This window comes from Phyllostomus discolor, chromosome 1, assembly GCF_004126475.2.
Source record: "Phyllostomus discolor isolate MPI-MPIP mPhyDis1 chromosome 1, mPhyDis1.pri.v3, whole genome shotgun sequence".
Taxonomy (NCBI): domain Eukaryota; kingdom Metazoa; phylum Chordata; class Mammalia; order Chiroptera; family Phyllostomidae; genus Phyllostomus; species Phyllostomus discolor.
The window spans coordinates 89,944,421-89,965,217 of NC_040903.2; the positions used below are offsets into that span (position 1 = coordinate 89,944,421).

At 37.8% G+C, this 20,797-nt stretch overlaps 1 protein-coding gene across 1 annotated transcript in view; it reads right to left on the reverse strand.

The window, feature by feature from the left end:
* Window positions 1–1,400: 1,400 nt before the first annotated feature.
* DAPP1 (dual adaptor of phosphotyrosine and 3-phosphoinositides 1) overlaps window positions 1,401–20,797 on the reverse strand; it is a 54,806-nt gene continuing 35,409 nt past the window's right edge. Inside the window, exons 5-9 of the mRNA XM_028506877.2 lie at window positions 8,783–8,830; window positions 7,371–7,433; window positions 6,664–6,749; window positions 4,430–4,517; window positions 1,401–3,083 (exon numbers count right to left, since the gene is read on the reverse strand). Coding sequence (XP_028362678.1) covers window positions 3,015–3,083; window positions 4,430–4,517; window positions 6,664–6,749; window positions 7,371–7,433; window positions 8,783–8,830 — 354 coding nt within the window. The 3' untranslated portion in view covers window positions 1,401–3,014. The remainder of the gene's footprint in view (window positions 3,084–4,429; window positions 4,518–6,663; window positions 6,750–7,370; window positions 7,434–8,782; window positions 8,831–20,797) is intronic.

Sequence of the window (20,797 nt, forward strand, 5' to 3'; positions counted from 1 at the left end):
GGGGTCTGCAAACTGGGCTGTTGTCAGTATGTGTCATGCTAAGTACAGAAATCATCAGCTGTAAAATCTTACAGCAATTTGACATAGTGATTTTTGATTGTAGAACCTGATAATAAAAAATGGGATCGGATATTATGTTTTTATTATACTTTTCTAATAATTTATTTTTATTGGATTTTACAAAATTTCAGTCTGAAATTAAAAAGAAAAAGAACAGCTGATCCCTCACCACAGGTGATTTAAGAAACTCTGATTGACCTCATGCTCTAACAGCTTGAATCCACTGTGAACAGTGCAGACTTGAGCCCAGAAGTCTGCTGAATACTGTACGCGCCCAGGCGAGAATCTAAGAGCCCACTCGCTCACATGCCACGTGGGTGGGAAGATGAGAGCTCTAGCCTGCTCAGTGTTCTGATGTCCAGTGGCTCTGGACTAGAGGGGCAGGGTTCAGAAGCAGGAATAGCCATCCCCACCACGGGGGTGACTCTCCTAATCCAGAGGAAACAGTGCTTCTGTGGGGGAAGATGTTCGTGGGGGGAATTGTGAGAACACAGTAGTATTCAACCACGGTCTAAAAATATTAAATGGAAGAGCCAGATATTTTGAGAGAGAGAGACATGATTTTTGTTACAGTATATCATTATAATTGTTCTATTTTCTGACTAGTTATTGTTAATCTGTTGCTGTGCCTAATTTAGAGATTAAACTTTACCATAGGTATATATGTATAGAAAAAACACAGTATTTATAGAGTTGGTACTATGTGCAGTTTCAGGCATCCTGTGGGGGTCTTGGATCATATTCCCTGCAGATAAGGGGGGACTACTGCAACCACTCTACTTGGGCTGTGTCTTAAGAAGTACTGCCTTTATGATAAGCACATACCTGTTAGCAGACATGGCCTGACACAGGCACACCATTGGCTATTCTCCCAGACAACCCCACTCAGATCTGTCCTTGGCACAAAACATTTTCCCTCACCTTGCACTTGCAGAAAGAGCGGTGGGCCTCCTCTCAGGGGGTGAAATCATGCCCACTTCCCAGGGCTGCTGACAGCAGGTCAAGATCTGGCATAGTACTAATGACATAGTAGATATAAGTTAGCTCGCCTTTTTCTTGTTGAACGCTCAAGGAAATAGCTTTATCACCACTGTGGCACACTCTCCTGCATATGGCTTTATGTGCCTCACCAGCAGTATTTACCATCTATACATTACCACGTCTTTATTATCTTTTCTATATTCAAATAAAATTCTCAGGGACCCAGGCTACTTCTTCAACTCTGAATCCTTTGTAGCTCATAGTCTAACTGATGTGGGTTCTTCATTACTGTTTGTGATGTTAGGAAGTTAAATTTCTTTTAAATTACAGATAGGAAAAATATATTTTAATAGCAAACATTTCAGGCAAAGAAAATCATACTCTTTTTAATAAATGTAACCCAAAACTATAAATAAACATATTTTACAAAAGGTAAGAACAGTATTGCCTACACAAAGTAATTCTCTTGGTTCTAAGAAAACAAAACACAAAACAGTACATTTAAGTAAGGGTTTGTTTGTATCTCCTTACTTTGAGAACTTCATACATTTTAACTTCACATTTGCTTTATCTCACATGATAAAAACATAGCAAAATACGGTAAGCATCTTTTCGAAATATACAAAAATTTAATGTAATTTCTGAAACCTAGATATTTAATAGACAAACGTATTTAACAAGGTATTTCTTTGGACTGCAAGAGCAGTGTTGTATCACAGTTTTGCACCATAATCTTTATATTTTGGTGTTCCTCCTCCACTTTCTCTCCCTTTAAACTTCTGTCTAAAAAAAGAAGTATTAATAAAGATAATAGAATCTACTTATGAGCTCTGGATGACAGTATCTCCTTTCCCTATTTCAAACCCCTTATTCTATTTTGAAAATGCCGGCTAACAAACACACCCTTATACCCTGCATGAGGATTTGGTATTGCTCCCTCAACTGGCAATAGAAGTTGCTCTGGAATAAGGTGTAAGGTGCTCAGCCATCTCAGTGCCAGGTGATTCTTACTTCTCTCTGGCTAACACCTACAGTTTACTCTGGGGAGGGAACTTTTGTAACAGAGTCTTGTTGAGTAGGCTCTTTCAGTCTGTTTGGAGAAATGTTGGGTGAAAATAACTTAGTGCTTACATATGCTCTATTATTGTTATAATAATATGTATAATATTATCATTAAACTACATCATCTATATTTCATTACCCTTCCTCGATTTACGTTTTCTCCTTCTTTAAAACATGTTTCTCCAAAATGATGAAAAGATATTTCTGTTTTTAGATTATACCTTCCTTTATCATCCTACCTAATCATCCATATGACATTTACTTCTCACAGGTTTACCATTTGAAGAGAAGGAAGAACCTACCAGATTTCTAAGCCTTTTATAAAGAGAAAATAAATATTGCAAATATTCTCCATGGTAGTTTTGGAAATTGTTTTGGTTTTTGTATAAAGGGGGAAAAAAGCAGAATAACTCTGTTCCTTCCCCAACCAAATCTTTGACGTTTGCTATCTCAATGTGCTTTCTAAAGAGGCAGACTAAGCCTCCAAGTACATAGCTGTTTCCTTCCTGGTTAGTAGCTCAATGTGGATGTCAGAGAAGCTGACCATGACAGAGTGGGACTCTGGGCAAATAATGTCCACAAGGTTGAGGACGACGGTGAGGGAGCATACAAACCCTTTATCTTCTACTGTGAGTACTAAGAGTGAGCACACCAGGTGTGGCGGCTGCATCGGTCTCCTCCATCCGAAGGGTGACCACTCAGTGTTCCGAAGGAGATGAGAACATCCTGAAGGGCAGCAGTTCCCCGTGCATCAGCAAATGTGGTGTGTTTGGAAAGATCCAAATCAGCATCTGCTTCTGATTTGTTTTTAAAGAAAAATCCGCAGTCAGCTTTCAGCTGCAGCCTGCTATGGATCACGGCATCAGAGAGCATGCCACCCTGCTCCGGCCAGGGCAGCGGGCAGGAGAGGTCTATTTAAAGATGAACGACCGAGATCGGATTGTGCCTTCCCTTTGGTCCAGTTGCTTTCTTATTTGAGACTGTAATAAAATGCACAAATGTGTGTATGTATTATTAAGCAGTTTTAAGGTAACTATCTCTGGCTTTAACAAATATTAAACAAGACATGCTGATTAGTAAGGAAACCATGCAACAATAAGTTAATAATCATGTTCCCCCTTCCTAAGTTTTAATTTGTTTGTTTGTTTGCTGTTGAATTTTTCTCAAGAGAAATATAGTAAAGTGATGGCTAAAACTTGTGCAAATTGGGATTTGGCCAAATTCAGTAATTCATAAAATGCAATACTATTAAATGAATCAAAAGAAGATATAGAACTAAATTTATTGATAAGAAAAGATATTCATAATATAGTAATAGGTGAATGAGTGAACAGGTAAAGAACACTTAAGAATAATTTAATTTTATTTTAAATTATTTATTGGCACAGGGAAAAGTTTGAAAGTATGTACATTTGATGTATTTTTAACCTTAATTTTTCTATAATGATTATATATTGCTTGCATGATTATGAAATAGGAAAAATAAAAAATCGACTCATTTATCAGTAAGGATTTCATATGGCAAAAAAGTTTTTCACTAAATATCAAATATATTGGAGCCATTTTAAAATGTGTGGTATATTTACTTGGATTTCAAACTGAAAACAACCAAAGCAAAAGTCCCAGTATATAGAAAAGAAGATTCAACAAGATTCAATATATCAGCTAATTTCATAACAAATTAATTAGGAAAAATTGTGTGTGTTTAAAAATATCATGGGTTTCAAGATACTATATCTACAGGAAATTTTAGGAAGCTTTAAGAACAAGTTCTAGGCAAAGAGTTCATTGACTTACAAACACATACGAAAAATGTATGAGACTGATAACTTTTTATAAGCATTCCATATTCCCCCTGGGAGGTACATAGGAAGCAGACAAAATAAATTAGCTCTTGTCCTTGACCTGTAAAAAATAATGCTTACATTGGAAATTAAGCTAAGTTCCTGTGGCAAGCTTTCTTCTCTGATTTAAAAGGACTTTCTACTGTAGAAATATGTCAGCTTTCCTCTCTCTGACCTTCCTATCCCACTTGTCCTCCTCCAGGCAAAATTGGGCAAGTTTGCACACTTAAAGGAAGGCTGATAGACACTCAGGTGCAAGGCAAACTCTCTGGGGCTGAGACCTCAGTGCAGATTCATCCTTTCTCTGTTTACCCCTTTCTGCAGCCTTTCCATGTCCCAGAAGAATGAACTATTCCACAAGCCTGCAAGTAGACATTCCAGTGATTCTCAGGGATACTGTGACTCAACAGAAACATGTCTCAAATCATCACCATGCTATTTCAGAGTACTAGGCATCCATCCAGAAAACTTGTATAACTCACCAATTTCCAACGTAGTATCTTGATCCACTCATCAGCTTCTACTCCTGTCTTTGCACAGAGATAAAATGTCCTGAATGGAAATACTAAGCTGATAAAACAAAAGAAAGAAGGTAAGATGCTCCAGGCGGTTAGCTGAATATACATTAGTTGAACACTAATTACAGTATTCCAAGAAAACAAGAATAGACAAAAGGCCTGGGGGAGTGATCTGAGAACTAGTGTATATGGAGCTATTTCTGCCAGCACTCTGCAGAAATGTCAAGGATGCTGTATATTCATATTATCATTGTGGGCCAGATTTATATTTTCTAATTAGAATTTAAAGAAGAGAAAAAAATGTCCAGGACACCCCCATATCCTTTTGTCTTAGACTGCATACAATACTTAGACTTTCATATTTATTCAGCTTATCTATAAAATGACTCAAAAATCTGTGCTATGTTTCAAAGAATAAGCAGACAAAAAAGAAAGCTGAAGGAGCTCACTTGGGTGAACTTGCTTGAAGTGAGGAAAAGGCTGCCTGCTGTGGACGTGGGCAGAGTTAGATGTGGAGGACAGGAGACACAGACAACGAAACTCCTTAGCTAGTTAGTCATTCCACCCACTCTGGTCGTGAGTTAGTCAGTCTCTGCTGGAGGGAAGATGAACTTTCCTACCAGTATAAAAGACTTGTTCTAGGATCATGGTAGCTCATTTGATTGTCTCTTTGCCTGTAGAGACAAATCATTTGACTAATAAGGTAGCTTACACCTTGCCAGTACTTTCTGTCCTTACCATTGAGATGCAATATGCCAAAAATCTTTTTCCCTTTTATGATTTTTAAAAAAAAGTCCTGAGCTGAAATTCAGAAAGGTTTCTATATCCTAAAGCCTAAGCAGAATATTCAGTTTGTGTCAGTAATGCATGTCAAATCGATGGGAGATCAGCCCCTGTGAACAGAAGGTACACCCTGATGTGAGTTCTGGTCAGTGGACAGTCTGTGTGTGGGGGGGGGGGGGCAGCAGGGGGTGGTGCAGGGGTAGGAAGTGCTACTGTGCACACACTATACAAAACTGGTTTCTGGAATTGTCATTGTTTGGCACTCCCTGTGGGAGATATTATTGATTGACTATTAATACAGATAACATTTTCCTTTCTTTTTACCAACAGAACTCCACGTGGTATATTATAATTAGTTGAAGGCAATTATAATCATGCTAGTTCCCTTTTTTATCTTCCTCTGCTGCTGGCCACGGCCATGGGGCCCAGTCCAGGCCAATGAGATGAGAGGGGACATCTGATCAGAGGCTTTCTGGGAGAATGTCTGCCTTCCTGATAAAAACGGGTGGATGTGGCTGGTGCCATCCCTACACCTTCTGTCATGACTTACACAAACCCTGCAGTAGCGAGCAGGAGGAACAGGCCAGCGACTTTAGAGACACAGGGCCTGACATTGTCAGGACAGCTGCCTGTCTCTCTCTCTACATTTTGTTATATGAACACGATAAACCCCTGCCAGCTTATATAATTTCTTTATGCAAATTTTAAAAGATATCCACTCTTGGTTAATACTGTAGAATTAGTGTTAATTTTTTTGGTGTGATAATAGTATTGTAGTTCTCTGAGTGATGTTTTTATTCTGGGGAGATGCACATTGAAGTATTCAGGGGGAGTGCCATGAAGTCTGCGCCTCACTTTCAGATGGTTCAGGTGTAAGAAAGTGAACAGAGAGAAAGCAGATATGGGAAAATATTAACAACGGATGCATCTGGGTGAGGGCTTTATGGGTATGTGTCTATCAACTTTGGTATGCTTGAAAACTTTAAAATAAAAGTTGGTGGCAAATAAGACACCTCTTCCTCAGGATACTTTACTTTTCCCAGTTAGAAAATTGTCACGCTATGCTGATTATGTTAGAGCAAAACACTTTTGCGCCATTTTCCAGAAATTGTCATAACAATTCAAATCACCCATCGCTGGAGTCAACGAAGTTTTCATAGCGGGGAAAACTCCAAAGGAATAAAGCTGTTTAAGATGTGAATGGGGTCCTCCTAAGTCTACCGTACATGGACTGTGTACAGCTAACCAATCGTGCCAGCAGACACACGATCCCACCACGAGTGCCCAGTGTGGCGGCTCACTCACGTCACTCAGACCAAAGCAGCTGTACCCATGAAGACACACAGGTTTTGTTCCTCAGCTAAAATAAGTGGCAAGAAGACTTTTAAAAATATTTCCTTTAAGAAACAACTTACCAAAAACAGTTTACCCTTTCCTGTGAGTAATCAAATTGTACAGCTGAACATTCTGTTAAGTCCAAGATCCGAATTGGTTCTGGAGACTTAAAAAACAACAACAACCTGTCATTCAAAAAACACACAAATCTGTTCATCACTTATTCCCCTAACGAATCTTTCACTGTGTGCAACTTTCAATTTTGTTTTCTCCATGGGGACAGATAATAGAAAGTCTACTAAGGGAAGTAACGCATCCCTGGTTTGGAAGTTGGCTTTTCGTGAAACTGGGTACTAAGAAGACATTGATTTATCAATTTTAATTTGATGGAGATCGATTTTAACACATGGAAGGGAGTCATTTTTCTCTTATGTCTTGACACTTCAACTTTCTCAGAAACTTTGTAGAGGGAAAGTGAGAGGAAACAAAATAAATTTAAATTGGCTTAATGAAATGGACATGGGAAATGGGCATGCTTTTAACAAAGGAGGAAATTGCTGCAAAAGTTGATACAGTTTAGCTTGTCCCACAGAGCAGTTTCTGGGACACACATCTCATCTTTGCAAAAGAACATGGGTCACATCAGGAATCAAGAACTCACACCTTCACTCATTTAGCAGGTGTTTCAGGTGCTCACAAGGAAAATTTTAGGCATTTTAAAGGCAGATGTTCCTTTCATCTAGAGAGCTGATTTTTAAAGGGAAAAATGTATTATCATGTTTCTCACCATCTGGTCTTTGAAGTATTTCAGTTCATTCCTGTGCAGAGTGAACCATCTTGTTTTCCAGGTCTGAGGAAAATAATCAGAATGTGTGGGTTTTGAAAACAGAAATGCAATACTTGAATGAGATCATTCCCTTTTGTTTTAAAAATATCTAAACCATTAGATACAATAAAATATTCTTGTGGTAGGTGTCATTTCTGTAAAAAAGTTTCAAAATATCTACAAAAATGAAAACGATTTTGTGCATTAAGCTAATAATAAAGGCAGGGGTATCACCTGCATATTTAAACACATAAAAAGAAACAGCCAATCAAAAGTATTCAAGGTATCTTATGACAAACACTGAAGTTGCCATCTTATGAAGTCTGTAATAATAATAATAGGTATCATTTTTTGAGCATTTGATGTGGGCTACATAGTACCCTTGGATGTTTCTGTATATTATAGCCAATCCTTATACAATGCCAAATATTTTTTCTTTATTTTTATTGTTGTCATTATTACAGATGTCCCCATTTCCCACCCTTTCCCCACCTCCACCCCTCTTCCCTCTACAATGCCAAATATTATCTTTATTTTGCAAAAATTTGAGGCTTAGGAACCTCTAACCACATGATACTCTAAACCTTGTCTAAGAATTCCACAACATCGATGACAAAAACTGTGGTTCCCCACCATCCTTTATTTCTCACCCTGAATGCCAGTGTGCCTGGGTAAAAGTAATAGCAATGGATTTAAAAACAAATCTGCTATGGAAATGAATACTTCGTGTTCTTAGGGGGCATCTAGTCTAGTAGGGACACATATAACTAAACATACAGGTTCAGTTCAAGCAAGGAAATACCTTTGAGAGATATTAAGTGCCCTGACTCTTAAAATAGAGATACTTCATGAAGGTCTTCTTGGCACAGTTAAATGAGACAGAGTAACTTTGAAAACACCATCTCACAAATTGAGGGACAGTTGGACTTCCAGACTAGTAAAGTCCTAAATTGTGTTTTCTTTGGGGTTTTTTAAAACATAGTTACATTAATGCCAGTGATGTTTTTTGCTTACTTTTAAGTAACATTTTATACAATTTAAATTCTTTGTTTAAAAAAAATTTTTAAAGGAGTATGCTAGAGTTAACTTGCTACTTTCATCCTCCATTATACCATTAAAAAAGGGTTGTATTTTTTCTTGGACATTAACTGTAGGCTACTCTGATACATTTGACTTTGTTAAAGAATGGTCAAGTAACTTTCCAGAATTTTAACTAACGGCCATAAAGATGAACTCCAGAAACAGGTAAATGTTATAACTGGCTTGAAGCGGGCAGGCAGTTATGTTTTACTTAAGTGTCAAAGTAAGAACTGAGTGTGCATGACAGGTTTTCTTCCTTTGTGACGAGCACTAGCCAACACATGCCTCCTTACCTTGACCAGGCCCCCCTGTTTGGTGAGGTATCCTTCTTTGGTGCCCAGCTGAAAAAGAAAAAAGCACAAGCTGAAGCCCAGAACTATCACAACATGATCTTTGTCTTTCTATTTCTGACCTGGTTTTAAATAAAGCACAAGTTTGCCTATGATCTTTAAATAATCAGCTTTTATGTTTCACCTAGGCACTGGAAAATCCTGCCTGTGTTTACAGACTGTCAGACTGGATTGTCCCATGTAATTCTGCAGCAATTGGCAGCAACTGAGATCCTCTCCGTCTTGCAATTTGCAAAATTTTGCAAATTTTGCAATTTGCTATTTACAAACAATAAAACACATCTTGCCACTTATAAAACTTAGTGTTGGGCAAAGTGTGTCATGTAAAACCCACCTGCTTGGATTGTCACTAGGGTATTAGGCACATAAACATGCTCACACACGTTGATACCATGTCAGCAGGTTTGGGAAAGTCTGGACTGAGCAAGTAAAGGGATTTATTACTTCCATGCTTCCTAGAGTCTGTCTGTATTACGCTAATGTGCTTTGTGAATTTTTAAGAGGGAACATTAGCAATGTCATTCCAATATTTATTTTATTGCATAATCCTTCACCAATCCCCTCTTCAGTTTTTCATACTCCATCAGTTGAGACCTGTACTCCATGGGACAGAGTTTCAGGAATGCAGATTTACTCATGCTTGATTTATCCAAAAGGAATTGGAAGTGAGAATGAATCATTTCTTTTAATTCACACATCAGTAATGCAAAGGTAACAAGATACTTCTCTAGAAACTAGAAAATGTAACAAATGGTAGAGGGCTGTGTTCATAGAAATTTGCACAAAATAAGGACCATAAGATGAAGAAATTTATAATTTTATAGATTTCTGCAGAAATTGAGCTTGTGGTAGATATTTTGTTGTGATACAGTGTTATAATTTATCTTAATAAGGAAAAATTAATAATAATTGGGAAATAACTTAGTTGACGTCAAGGTTCTTTTTATGGGAGTTTCCAGAGTATTTTTTTTTCCTGAGGTAAATTCTCTCCACCAAATAAAAAGAGGAACAATAACCATCACAGTAAAAAGAGTCAAAGCAAGAAGTAATATATAACCAGTTCTTTTACAATTCTTATGGCATTAAAGTAGGGATGAACTTCTCAAGTGTTCATTTAAATGATCATAAACAATATTGGGGAATTTAATTTAATGTAATCACTTGACTTATTTTGACATTAAAAGAAATTGAAGCGACTGAACTTTGTTCAGTTATTATGGAAATGGCAAAAACTAAGACTTTGGGTTGTTGCAGGTTAAAGTCTGCTGAGACAAAGTAATTATGGGTAAACTGCTACACAGAAGACCCTGACAGAATTGTTCACTAAAATCAAGCTAAGGAGTGACACTGCTCACTTCATCTTGCCTCCACCCAAGCAATATACTATAAGTCTAATATTTTCCTAAGGTTTTGGTAGATACTTGGAAGGCTGAGAGGGAAGAGCTGAGAATATTAATTTTATTCATGGTCTCAGGAAGTAAGGAGGGAAATAATTATATAGCAGGTTTGTCTTTTTTTAAAAAATTATGATCTATAACAGGAAAGCTATTTATAAGAGTCTCAAATTGGAAACCACACTTAAAAATTTAAAAAGAAAGGATTAGCCTTCCTATCATCCTTCCTATCTGCTTGGGTGTCTGCCTGCCATAAATTTAGTCAAAAGTCACTGGGTGAGGTGAAGCAAGGTGGGCACCAGTGTGAGTGTGTACAGGGCATTCCATGTTAGTACAGGGTGGACACAGCAGGGTACAGAGAGCAGCTGTGTTGGCAACAGTGGCTGCAGTGGCTTGGAGTGAGGTACTGAAGCCTGGAAGGTGGGGGCGGTTCTGCCTGAGGGGATGGAAGGGTCAGACAGGGCACAGTGATAGAGCCAAGTCAGGGTAGGTGGGCATCTGCGGTGGGGATAAGAGTAGCAATGGCCAGACTGTGGTCCCTGGGCGATAGGAGATTGCTTGCATTTGATCAATCACAAATAAGTAAGTGTACTGAAGATAATGGAATCCACATTCTTCACTGTGGGAGAAGGGAGTTACAAATATGAGAAGTGAAAATACTAGAATGAGCCTTTTGGTATTGGATTAGGATTGGAAGTAGTGGCATGACCCCATAGATAGATGATTGATACATAGGGATTGATATAGAGATATAGATAGAGGTAGATAGATGATAGGTAGACAAATATAGAGAGAAGTAGAATTAAATATAGATATCAATATAGGTGTGTGCCCATGTGTATATGCATACATATTTTGCTAGCTCTGCTCTCAGAGCTGGCTGAGAGAGTGACATCCTAATAACAATAATCACGTAGCAGGCAGATCTTGGCTTCTAAAGTAACACACTCTCCAGGAAAAAAGAACAGAATTTCTTAGAGAAGTAACTGATTCTAGAAATGGAGGCAAGGAATGTATAAGATAACCCTAGAACATTTTGCTATAACAGAAAGTAAAAAAAAAATTCTCAAAGAACTATGAGGTTATAATGACATGGAAGTCACCTTGAATGAGCTCTTAATGGCCAACCTGGGAAAATTTAAAGGGTCAAAATGAATAATGATAGTCATGATTATAGCCCAATGATATAAAAATAAATGACTGCAGAATTTCAGAAAATAAAAAGCTGTTTCTTATAGTAGAATGACAGCCAATAATGTAAAAGAAAAAATAGAATCACGGAAGCTCCATTTGGTAACACTATAGCAATAATGAAATAGTCAAGAAATATCAATGTATGCTAAAACTGATGGATAAAAGTTTAATGAGGAACAGGATATTTACTTAGTCTCAACCTTCACCCAAAACATTAATAACAAAGAAGGGAACAAAGTGATTTTAGAGTGAAGAAACCTGGCAGACACCACAAAATCGAGCAATCAAACACACCATGTTGAGACACATTGAAAGTGCGCTTCACCTAAGAGGATATGCTGAGAAGGGCAAATACCGACTCTGCGGCACTTCTACCAAAACTGCAAAACCTGAATCTAATTTTAAGGCAACAACAGACAAATCAAAGTTGAATAACAGTTCACAAAGTAACTGGCCTTTCATTTTCAGAAGTGTTAAAGCATGAAATCAAAGAAAAACTGAGGAAGTGTTCCAGAGTGAAGAATACTCAAGAGGTGGGGAGAAATAAATACCACTTGTTATTGTGGACCGAACCCTTTTGTTCTATAGAAACTTATTGGGAAAACTGGTGAATCCTGACTGAGATGTGCGGATGGGGCGGCGCACATTGTTAGCTTTCTAATGGGAATGGCTCTATGTGGTCACATAGGCAGATGTGCTTGTGTGTAGGAAATACATATTGAAGTACTGTAATATTATTATCATATTATCGTGTCAGCAATTTATTGTCAAATGGCTCAGGAACAAACACATTCCTTTGTTCTATTTCTTTACAATTTTTTTACTGAATTTATTGGGATGACATTGGTTAATAGAATTACGTAGGTTTCTGGCATATAATTCTATAACACATCATCTGTATATTGTATTGTGTGTCTACCACTCCAAGTCAAGTCTCTTTCCATCACCGTTTGTCCATTTACCCTCTTCTTCCTCCCTTCCTCCCTTTTTCCTCCATACTGTTCTGTGTCAATGAGTTTTCTTTTTTTCTTTGCTTAATCCCTTCACCTTTCCCATCTACCTACCCAGCCCTCCTCCCCTATGACAGCTGTCAGTCTGTTCTCTTTATTTATGAGTCTGTTTCTACATTGTTTGTTTTTCATTAGATTCCTCATATAAGTGAAATCATGCAGTATTTGTCTTTTTCTGACTGGCTTATTTCACTTAGCTCTCCAGTTCCATCCATGCTGTCAGAAAAGGTAAGATTTCCTTTTTTATAGCCAAGTGGTAGTCCATTGTGTAAATGCACCACGGCTTTTTTATCCACTCATCTACTGGTGGGCACTTGGGCTTCTTCTAAATCTTGGCTACTGTAAATAATGCTGCAGTGAACATAGGGGTGTATATATTCTTTCAAATTAGTGTTTCAAACTTCTTCAAATATATTCCCAGAAGTGGAATTGCTGTGTCATAATGCAGTTCCATTTTTCGTTTTTGAGGTAATTTCATACTGCTTTCCATGGTGGCTGCACTGATCTGCATTCCCACCATACATGAGTGCTTCCTTTTCTCCACATCTTGCCAACAGTAGTTGTTTGTTGATATATTGATGATAGTCATTCTGACAGGTGTGAAGTGATATCTCATTGTGGTTTTAATTTGTATTTCTCTGATGATTAGTGACATTGAACAACTTTTCCTATATCTATTGGCCATCTATATGTCCTCTTTAGGGAAGCATCTATTCAAGTCCTTTGCCCATTTTTAAAAATTATTTAAAAAAAATTTTTTTGAGAGAGGTTCTCCTAAAGAGGAGGGAGAATGAGAGGGAGAGAAACATCAATGTGTGGTTGCTTCTTGCATGCCCCTACTGGGCACCTGGCCCATAACTCAAGCATGTGCCCTGACTAAAATTTGAGCCAATGACCCTTTGGTTTGCAGGTCAGCATTAAATCTACTGAGCTACAACAGCCAGGGCCTTTGCCCATTTTTTAATTGGCTTGTTTGGGTTTTTGTAATTGAGGTTTTTAAAATAAATTTTGAATATCAGCTCCATCAAATATATCACAGGTGAATATGTTCTCCCATTCAGTGGGTTTTCTTTTCATTTTGTTGATGGTTTCCTTTGCTGTACAAAAAGTTTTTAGCTTGATGTAGCCCATTCATTTGTTTTTTTTCTTTTGTTTCCTTTGCTTGAGACAATATATCAGGAAAAAATATTGCTATGAGAAATGTCTGAGGTTTTACTGCCTATGTTGTCTTCTAGGATTTTTATGGTTTCGAGTCTAATTAAATCTTCAATCCATTTGAGATTATTCTTGTGTATGGTATATCTTTGTAATCTTTGTACTATTCTTGCAATTTTCCCTGTCAGTTTGAGTTTATTTAAAATAATAAATAGCTTGTATAAATTTTTAACAAACTTTGAACAACCACCAAAAGTAGGATGTAAAAACATAACAGAGGATTAACTTAATAAATTATGGTATATCTAAATATTGGAATATTTAGGAATTTGTTTTAATGACATTTTAGAAAACTATGTAGTGACATGGAAGATGTTCACAAGATAATTAAACAAGCACATTGTAACTCTATTTACAATGAAGAGCTCATTATATATATAATAGGTATGTTACATATATATATATATATATATATAATATGTAATCTTTATTCAACAGAAAGGCTAGAAGGATAGACACTGAAGTGTTAACTGTGAGAGAGCTTCAATGACAGAATGCTAAAAAATGGCAAACATACAAGGGGAGTGTCCAGGAAAAGGAAGTATAAACTGTGTTAAAGAGACAACAGAATACAGAACAATGTCACAGAAGCAAAAGGAACTGAAATTTTAGAAGGAAGTTGTTAAAAATGTCAAATACCACAAAAGGAAAGCTAAGGAAGCTAACATTTTAGATGGGACTTACTCTGTGTCAGTACTTAAAATATATTATCTCACGTAATCTCTATCAACACAACTAATTTGTATCTCACATTTCCCAGGTTCAAAACAGAACTCCTCATTCCCATCCCCCTAAACCCATTCCTCCTGAAGCCTTAGCCATCTCGGTAAATAAGCATTTACCCTGTTGCTCCTTCCTTCACAGAGTGCATTCAACCCAACAGTAAGACTTGTCTCTGCTACATTCAACACACATTCTAAAACTGACCAGTTATCCCTTCCTCCTGTTCCAAGTGCCCATTCTTATCTCCTCTCCCCAGTTTCAACGATCACCATCTTTCACCTCCTCTGCTGTTCACAGTCTCCCACCTGGTCTCCTTGCCTCTGCCTTTGCCCCCACTCCATTTTGCACTTAGTAACAATAATGACCCTTTTTCCCAAACTTAAAAATGAATTATGTTACTCAAAAATATTAAAATTTCTAATGAATGCCTAGGACAAAAATAAATTCTATACTGCCCTGTACGACCCTTTGTGTTGTGTGAAGAGGGAACACTGGCATTGTGGGCAGATGCTTCTTCCCCACGTATGGAAGTGTGTGTGGCCTCCATGACTGCTGCTCATTGTTGGGAAACAATTCTCCAGGGGTCTCTCCTGTTTCTGTATGTCTTATGAGCAAGGCAGTAACAGCTGGTTTTCCTACACCAAATTTTAAAGCATATTTTTATAGCAAACAGCCTTCGAAGATAAAAAGTGTCTTCCTTTGGAGGAAAAAGCAGACAACCAGAAGCCTGGTGCCATGTATCGGCACTCATGAAACTGTGGCAGGCTAACTTGTTAGCTTGCAGGTAGGGTAGTCTCAGATTCCTCACAGTTCTTGACACTCACTAATGCTAGTAGTGCCCCAAAGCACAGTGACAACTAAAACACTCCAAAAAATCTCCAAACACTTAGCTGAACAGTACTTCCTCTTGCGAATGCCACCGCCTTTCATGATCTGACTCCTCATTACCTCAACAGGTTCATCTCCTGCCACCCTCCGTGCAGCTCACTCCACGCCCGTCAGTATGATCTTCCTGGTAGACTTTAAAACATCTCAATGTAGTTCCCACCATAGGGCTTCTGTGCTGTTCTCTCTGCCTGCAACCTTCCCACCTGTTGTCAGGAGTCTCCCCTTTCCTTCAGAAAAGCCTCTGCTCAAATGTTTCCTCCTCAAAGAAGGCTCCCCTGCATCTCTCTTCTCCCTTTATCCTGCTTTCTATTTTTTATGATGTATTACTATTGGTTTTATATTATTACATTGATTAATGCCTGTGATCCCTCCCCTGAAATGTGGGCTCATTGAGGTGACAGCCTTTGTCTAACACCAGTGCTTAAAACTGGGTGTATTGTAGGCACTTAAAAAAAAGTTTAGAAGATGTCAGAGGAATGACAGCATGAGAGGTCCCCTTGGTCTCTCCCCTTGAAATTTCAACAATTTGAGCAACTATAATTCAGAAGATGATTCCATGATCAACACACATCTGAGAGATCCATGTATTGACACATCTGAAGGTGTGCAAGTGGGAGCGAGGCAGGGAGGTGGGGAGGGAGAAGAACTGAGATGATACAGGAGATATGCAGCCCGGAGCTAACAGCCTAGAGCTTCCTGCAGGGCTCAGCCAGAGAAGGGAGGAATCAGTTTGCCGCTGGCACTCTCTTAAGCCAGAATACACGGAGCAATAAAATGAGCATTCCTGCAGGAGTAATCAGTATGCTGCTGCTGAGCTCAGTGACCTGTGCAGGCAGGAAGCACAGAGATGTGGCCACAATTGTCTGGCAATCAGAATTCCAAACAGAAAACAAAGTCACAGAGCCTGGCTGCCTCCCCTTACCTTCCCAGAGCTAGCAGCAGGCCCCAGAAGCAGCTGTAGCAGTGAGTGTTGGGTTGCAGAGCCCATTATCTACAATCCTGAAAACTGGTACTACAGAAACATTTTTTCCCTGAGGCACAGGTACACTCTGTGACTAATCCCAGGGCTGGGGGAGATACAGAAAGGAGGTTGCTGAGGTCTGCCAGTCACCATTACTGGGAGAACAAAGTAACAGAGACACTGGTCAGCCTCCCCCATCTCACCCCACCCCCATCCATTGAGGCTGCATTGCCAGGCAGCATCTGGCTGCAGGGTTCAGAACTATGATTTCACGGATTTGGAAGCCCATGGTCCACCACATTTTCCCTGCGAGGTTGATGCCCTGAGACTGAGGTGACCTGAACACAGAGGGGATGCCCACTTTCTCAGGTAACACAGGACATCTTCCGGCCCACAGCTCCACCTATTGGAAAACCATAGAAAGACTTCATATCAATCTGCCAGAGAAGTGCCATTCATACATACATGCCTAAACAGAGAAACAATCCATCAAATAACCAAGGTAACAAGGCAGCTCAGAAAGAAAATGAAAAAAAAAAAAAAAGAAGCCTCCAGAAAATAAACATAAAAAAGTGGGGATATGTGATTTAAATGACAGAAAATTCAAGATTGCCATTCTGAAAAAACTCAGTGAGTTACAAGAAAACACAGATAGGCAGTTTAATAAACTCAGAAATAATTTCAATGAACAAAACTGAAACTTTAAAAAATAACCAAATAGAAAATCTGGAGATGAAGAACTCAATAAAAGAGATAAATAATGAACTAGCAAGCACAGGGAATAGAGCTGACCAGATGGAAGAAAGAATTAGTGATATTGAAGATAGAAATCTAGAAATGACACAAAGGGAAGAAGAAAGAGACTTAAGCATAAAATAAGGAAAAACTTCTATGAAAACTATCTGACTCTGTAAGAAAGAGTAATATAAGAATAATAGGTATACCAGAAGAAGAGAGGGGGAAGGGAACAGAGATTCTATTCAAACAGAGAGTTGAAAAGGACATCCCAAACCTATAGGAAGAGCTAGATCCTCTAGCCCAAAAAGCAAACAGAACACCTAATTATCTCTACCCAAAAAAGGTGTTTGCCAAGGCAAACTGTATCAAAACTGTCAAAAATTAATACAGAAGAAAGAATTCTCAAGGCAGCCAGGGAAAAGAAGATAGTAACTGATAAAAGAAATTCCAATAGATTATCATCGGATTTCTCAGCAGAAACCTTACAAGCTAGGAGAAAGTGGACTCAAATAGTCAAACTACTGAAAGAGAAAAATTACCTGATAGGAATAATATATCCAGCAAAGTTAACTTTTAGATGTAAAGGAGAAATAAAGACTTTTTCAGACATACAGAAGCTGAGGGAATTTACTCCCAGAAGACCCTCCATTGAAGGAAATACTCAAGGAGGTTACTCTACTAGAGACAAAGAACAAAAGTTCACAAAACTATGAGTAAAATCACTAACATGCAGACAGAAGCAGTATCATTTTTAAGAATAGGGTATTACACACTTCAATATTTCATTGAGATTAAAGACAGTAACAACATTAAAAAGGAAGAAGAACACAATACCTACTGCAATTCAGAAGTGAACTCACAGAATAAATAGGATACAAAATAAATACCCAGAATTCAGTTGCATTTTTATATACCAATAATGAGCTAACAGAGAAGAAAATTAAAAATAAACATTCAAAATTGCTTCAAAAAATAAAATACCTAGAATTAAATTTAACCAAAGATGTAAAGGACCTGTACTCAGACACTGAAAATAAATGGAAAAAGATACAAGTTGAGTGGAAGCATATACTGTCTTCATGGATAGGAAGAATTAACATCATTAAAATGTCCATAGTATCCAAACCAATCTATAGATTCAACACTACCCTTACCAAGATACCACTGACATATTTCACAGAACTAGAACAAATGTTCCAAAAATTTATATGGAACCACAAAAGATACCGAAAACCACAGCAATCTTAAGAAAGAAGAACAAAGTTGGAGGAATCGCACTAACTAATATCAAACTATACCACAAGGCCATAGTAATCAAACCAGCATGATACTGGCATAAAAACAGACATATAGATCAATGGGACAGAATAGAGACTTTAGAAATAAACCTGTGCCTTTATGGTCAGTTAATATTTGACAAAAGAGGCAAGAACATACAATGGGGTAAAGACAGTTTATTCAACAAATGGTGTTGGGAAAATTGCACAAATATGTGAAAAAAGGGAAACTAGACCACCTTCTTATACCATACACAAGAATAAACTCAAAATGGATTAAAGACTTAAATGTTAGACTCAAGACCATAAAAATTCTAGAATAAATCATAAGAAGTAAAATCTCAGGCATTTCTTGTAGCAATATATTTTTTGTGATCTATCTCCCCAGGCAAGGGAAACAAAAGAAAAAAAAATAAGCAAATGGGGTTACACAAATTAACAAGCTTTTTCAGAGCAAAGGAAACCATCAACAAAATGAAAAGACAACCCACTGATTGGTAGAACATACTTGCCAATGATATATCTGATAAGGGGTTAATATTAGAAACTTATAAAGAACTTGTATAACTCAACACCAGAAAAACAAACAAGCCAATTAAAAAATGGGCAAAGGACCTGAATAGACACTTCTTCAAAGAGAACATACAGATGGCCAATAGATATATGAAAGAAAAGATGTTCAACTTCACTAGCCATTGTAGAGATGTGAGTTAAAACTGCAATGAGATATCAATTCACACCTGTTTTAATGGCTATCATCAATAAATCAACAAACAACAAGTGTTAGCGAGATGTGAAGAAAGGGAACCCTCTTGCACTGCTGGTGGGAATGCAGATTGGTGCAGCCACTGTGGAAAACAGTGTGGAATTACCTCAAAAAATTAAAAATGGAACTGCATTATGATGCAGCAATTCCACTTCTGAGAATATACTTGTAGTAGCCCAAAGCACTAATTTGAAAGAATATATGAACCCCTATGTTCATGGAGTTATTTACAGTAGCCAAGATTTGGAAGGAGCCTAAGTGTCCATCTGTAGATGAGTGGATAAAAAAGCTGTGATACATTTACACAATGGACTACTACCTGGCCATAAAAAAAACAAGGAAATCTTATCTTTTCTGACAGCATGGATGGACCTGGAGAGCATTATGCTAAGTGAACTCAGCCAATCAGAGGAAGACAAATGCCATGTGATTTCACTTATATGTGGAATCTAATGAACCAAATAAACTAACAAAACAGAAACAGACTCATAGATATTAAACAGACTGACAGCTGTCAAAGGGGAGGGGGTTTGGGGCTGGGTGAAAAAGGTGAAGGGACTAAGCAAAGAAAAAAACCTCAAAGATAACAGCATGGTGATTATCAGAGGGAAAGGGATGTGTCCATGGAGGTAGAAGAATGTAAAGGAAGAAAAAATGGTAAGAGAAGGAGGCTTGACTTTGGGTGGTGAACACAGTGCAATACACAGATGATGTGTGATAGAATTGTACACTTGAAATCTATATTTATTAACAATATTTCCCCCAATAAATTCAATTTAAAAAATTTAAATAACTAAATAGTTAAATTTCATCCTATCTCAGGAACCAAATTTTATGTTGTTTATAACATGCATAAATAGTAATTTCCCCAAATGCAGTTGCCAAAGGTTGTTAACAGTGTTACATAAGCATTTATATTTCTGGGCAATAGGACATCTGTTTTCATTTTCACTTTAAGCAAGAAGTTCTTTTTTCTATAAACAGGACTTAATTTTCTCCCTCCACTGCCAGAGCTTGTATAAGACCAGCATCCTTAAAAAAGGAAAAAGAGAAGTCTGGAAGGCCTCAGAGCTCTCTCATTGAAGATGGAGGTACAGCATCATGTTGGCATTTGAGGTAACGATGAAGGCCGAGGACGCTTATGTTCAGTTAGGGACACGAGCATCTGATCTGATCAGAACTGTTTTCCCAGTTGGCTGGTCTAGTTATCAATTGTTTCTTAGGGAGGAGTAATAAGAGACATTTGCTATCCCTTAGGGGCCCTTCATAGTTTTCTGTCTATATTAATGCACAGTAAACTTCATGGACTTCTTATTAGATAGTGTGAATGCAGTCGTTATCAACCATTCACTCACAACTGATAACAAAGCTCTATTATACAGAACCTTCTATGTGTGATCATATTTAGATACTTGGGCAGGTAAATCATCTGATCCTGGAGTGAGCAAAGATATTATTAAATAATAAGGCTTCCAGGATTTGGTCTACAGTGGTTTTCTTCTTTAATTTTTTTAACATTTTTTTTAGATTTTATTTATTTATTTTTAAAGAGAGGGGAAGGGAGGAAGAAAGATACATCGATGTGTGAGAGATAAATTGATGTGTGAGAGATACATCAATCAATTGCCTCTCACAGCCCCCTACCGGGGACCTGGCCCAGAACCCAGGCATGTGTTCTGACTGGGTAACAAACTAACCTTTTGGTTCATAGGCCAGTACCCAGTCCACTGAACTACACCAGCCAGAGCTAAAGTGGTCTACTTTTACCTAAGTATACTGCATCTCAAGCTCA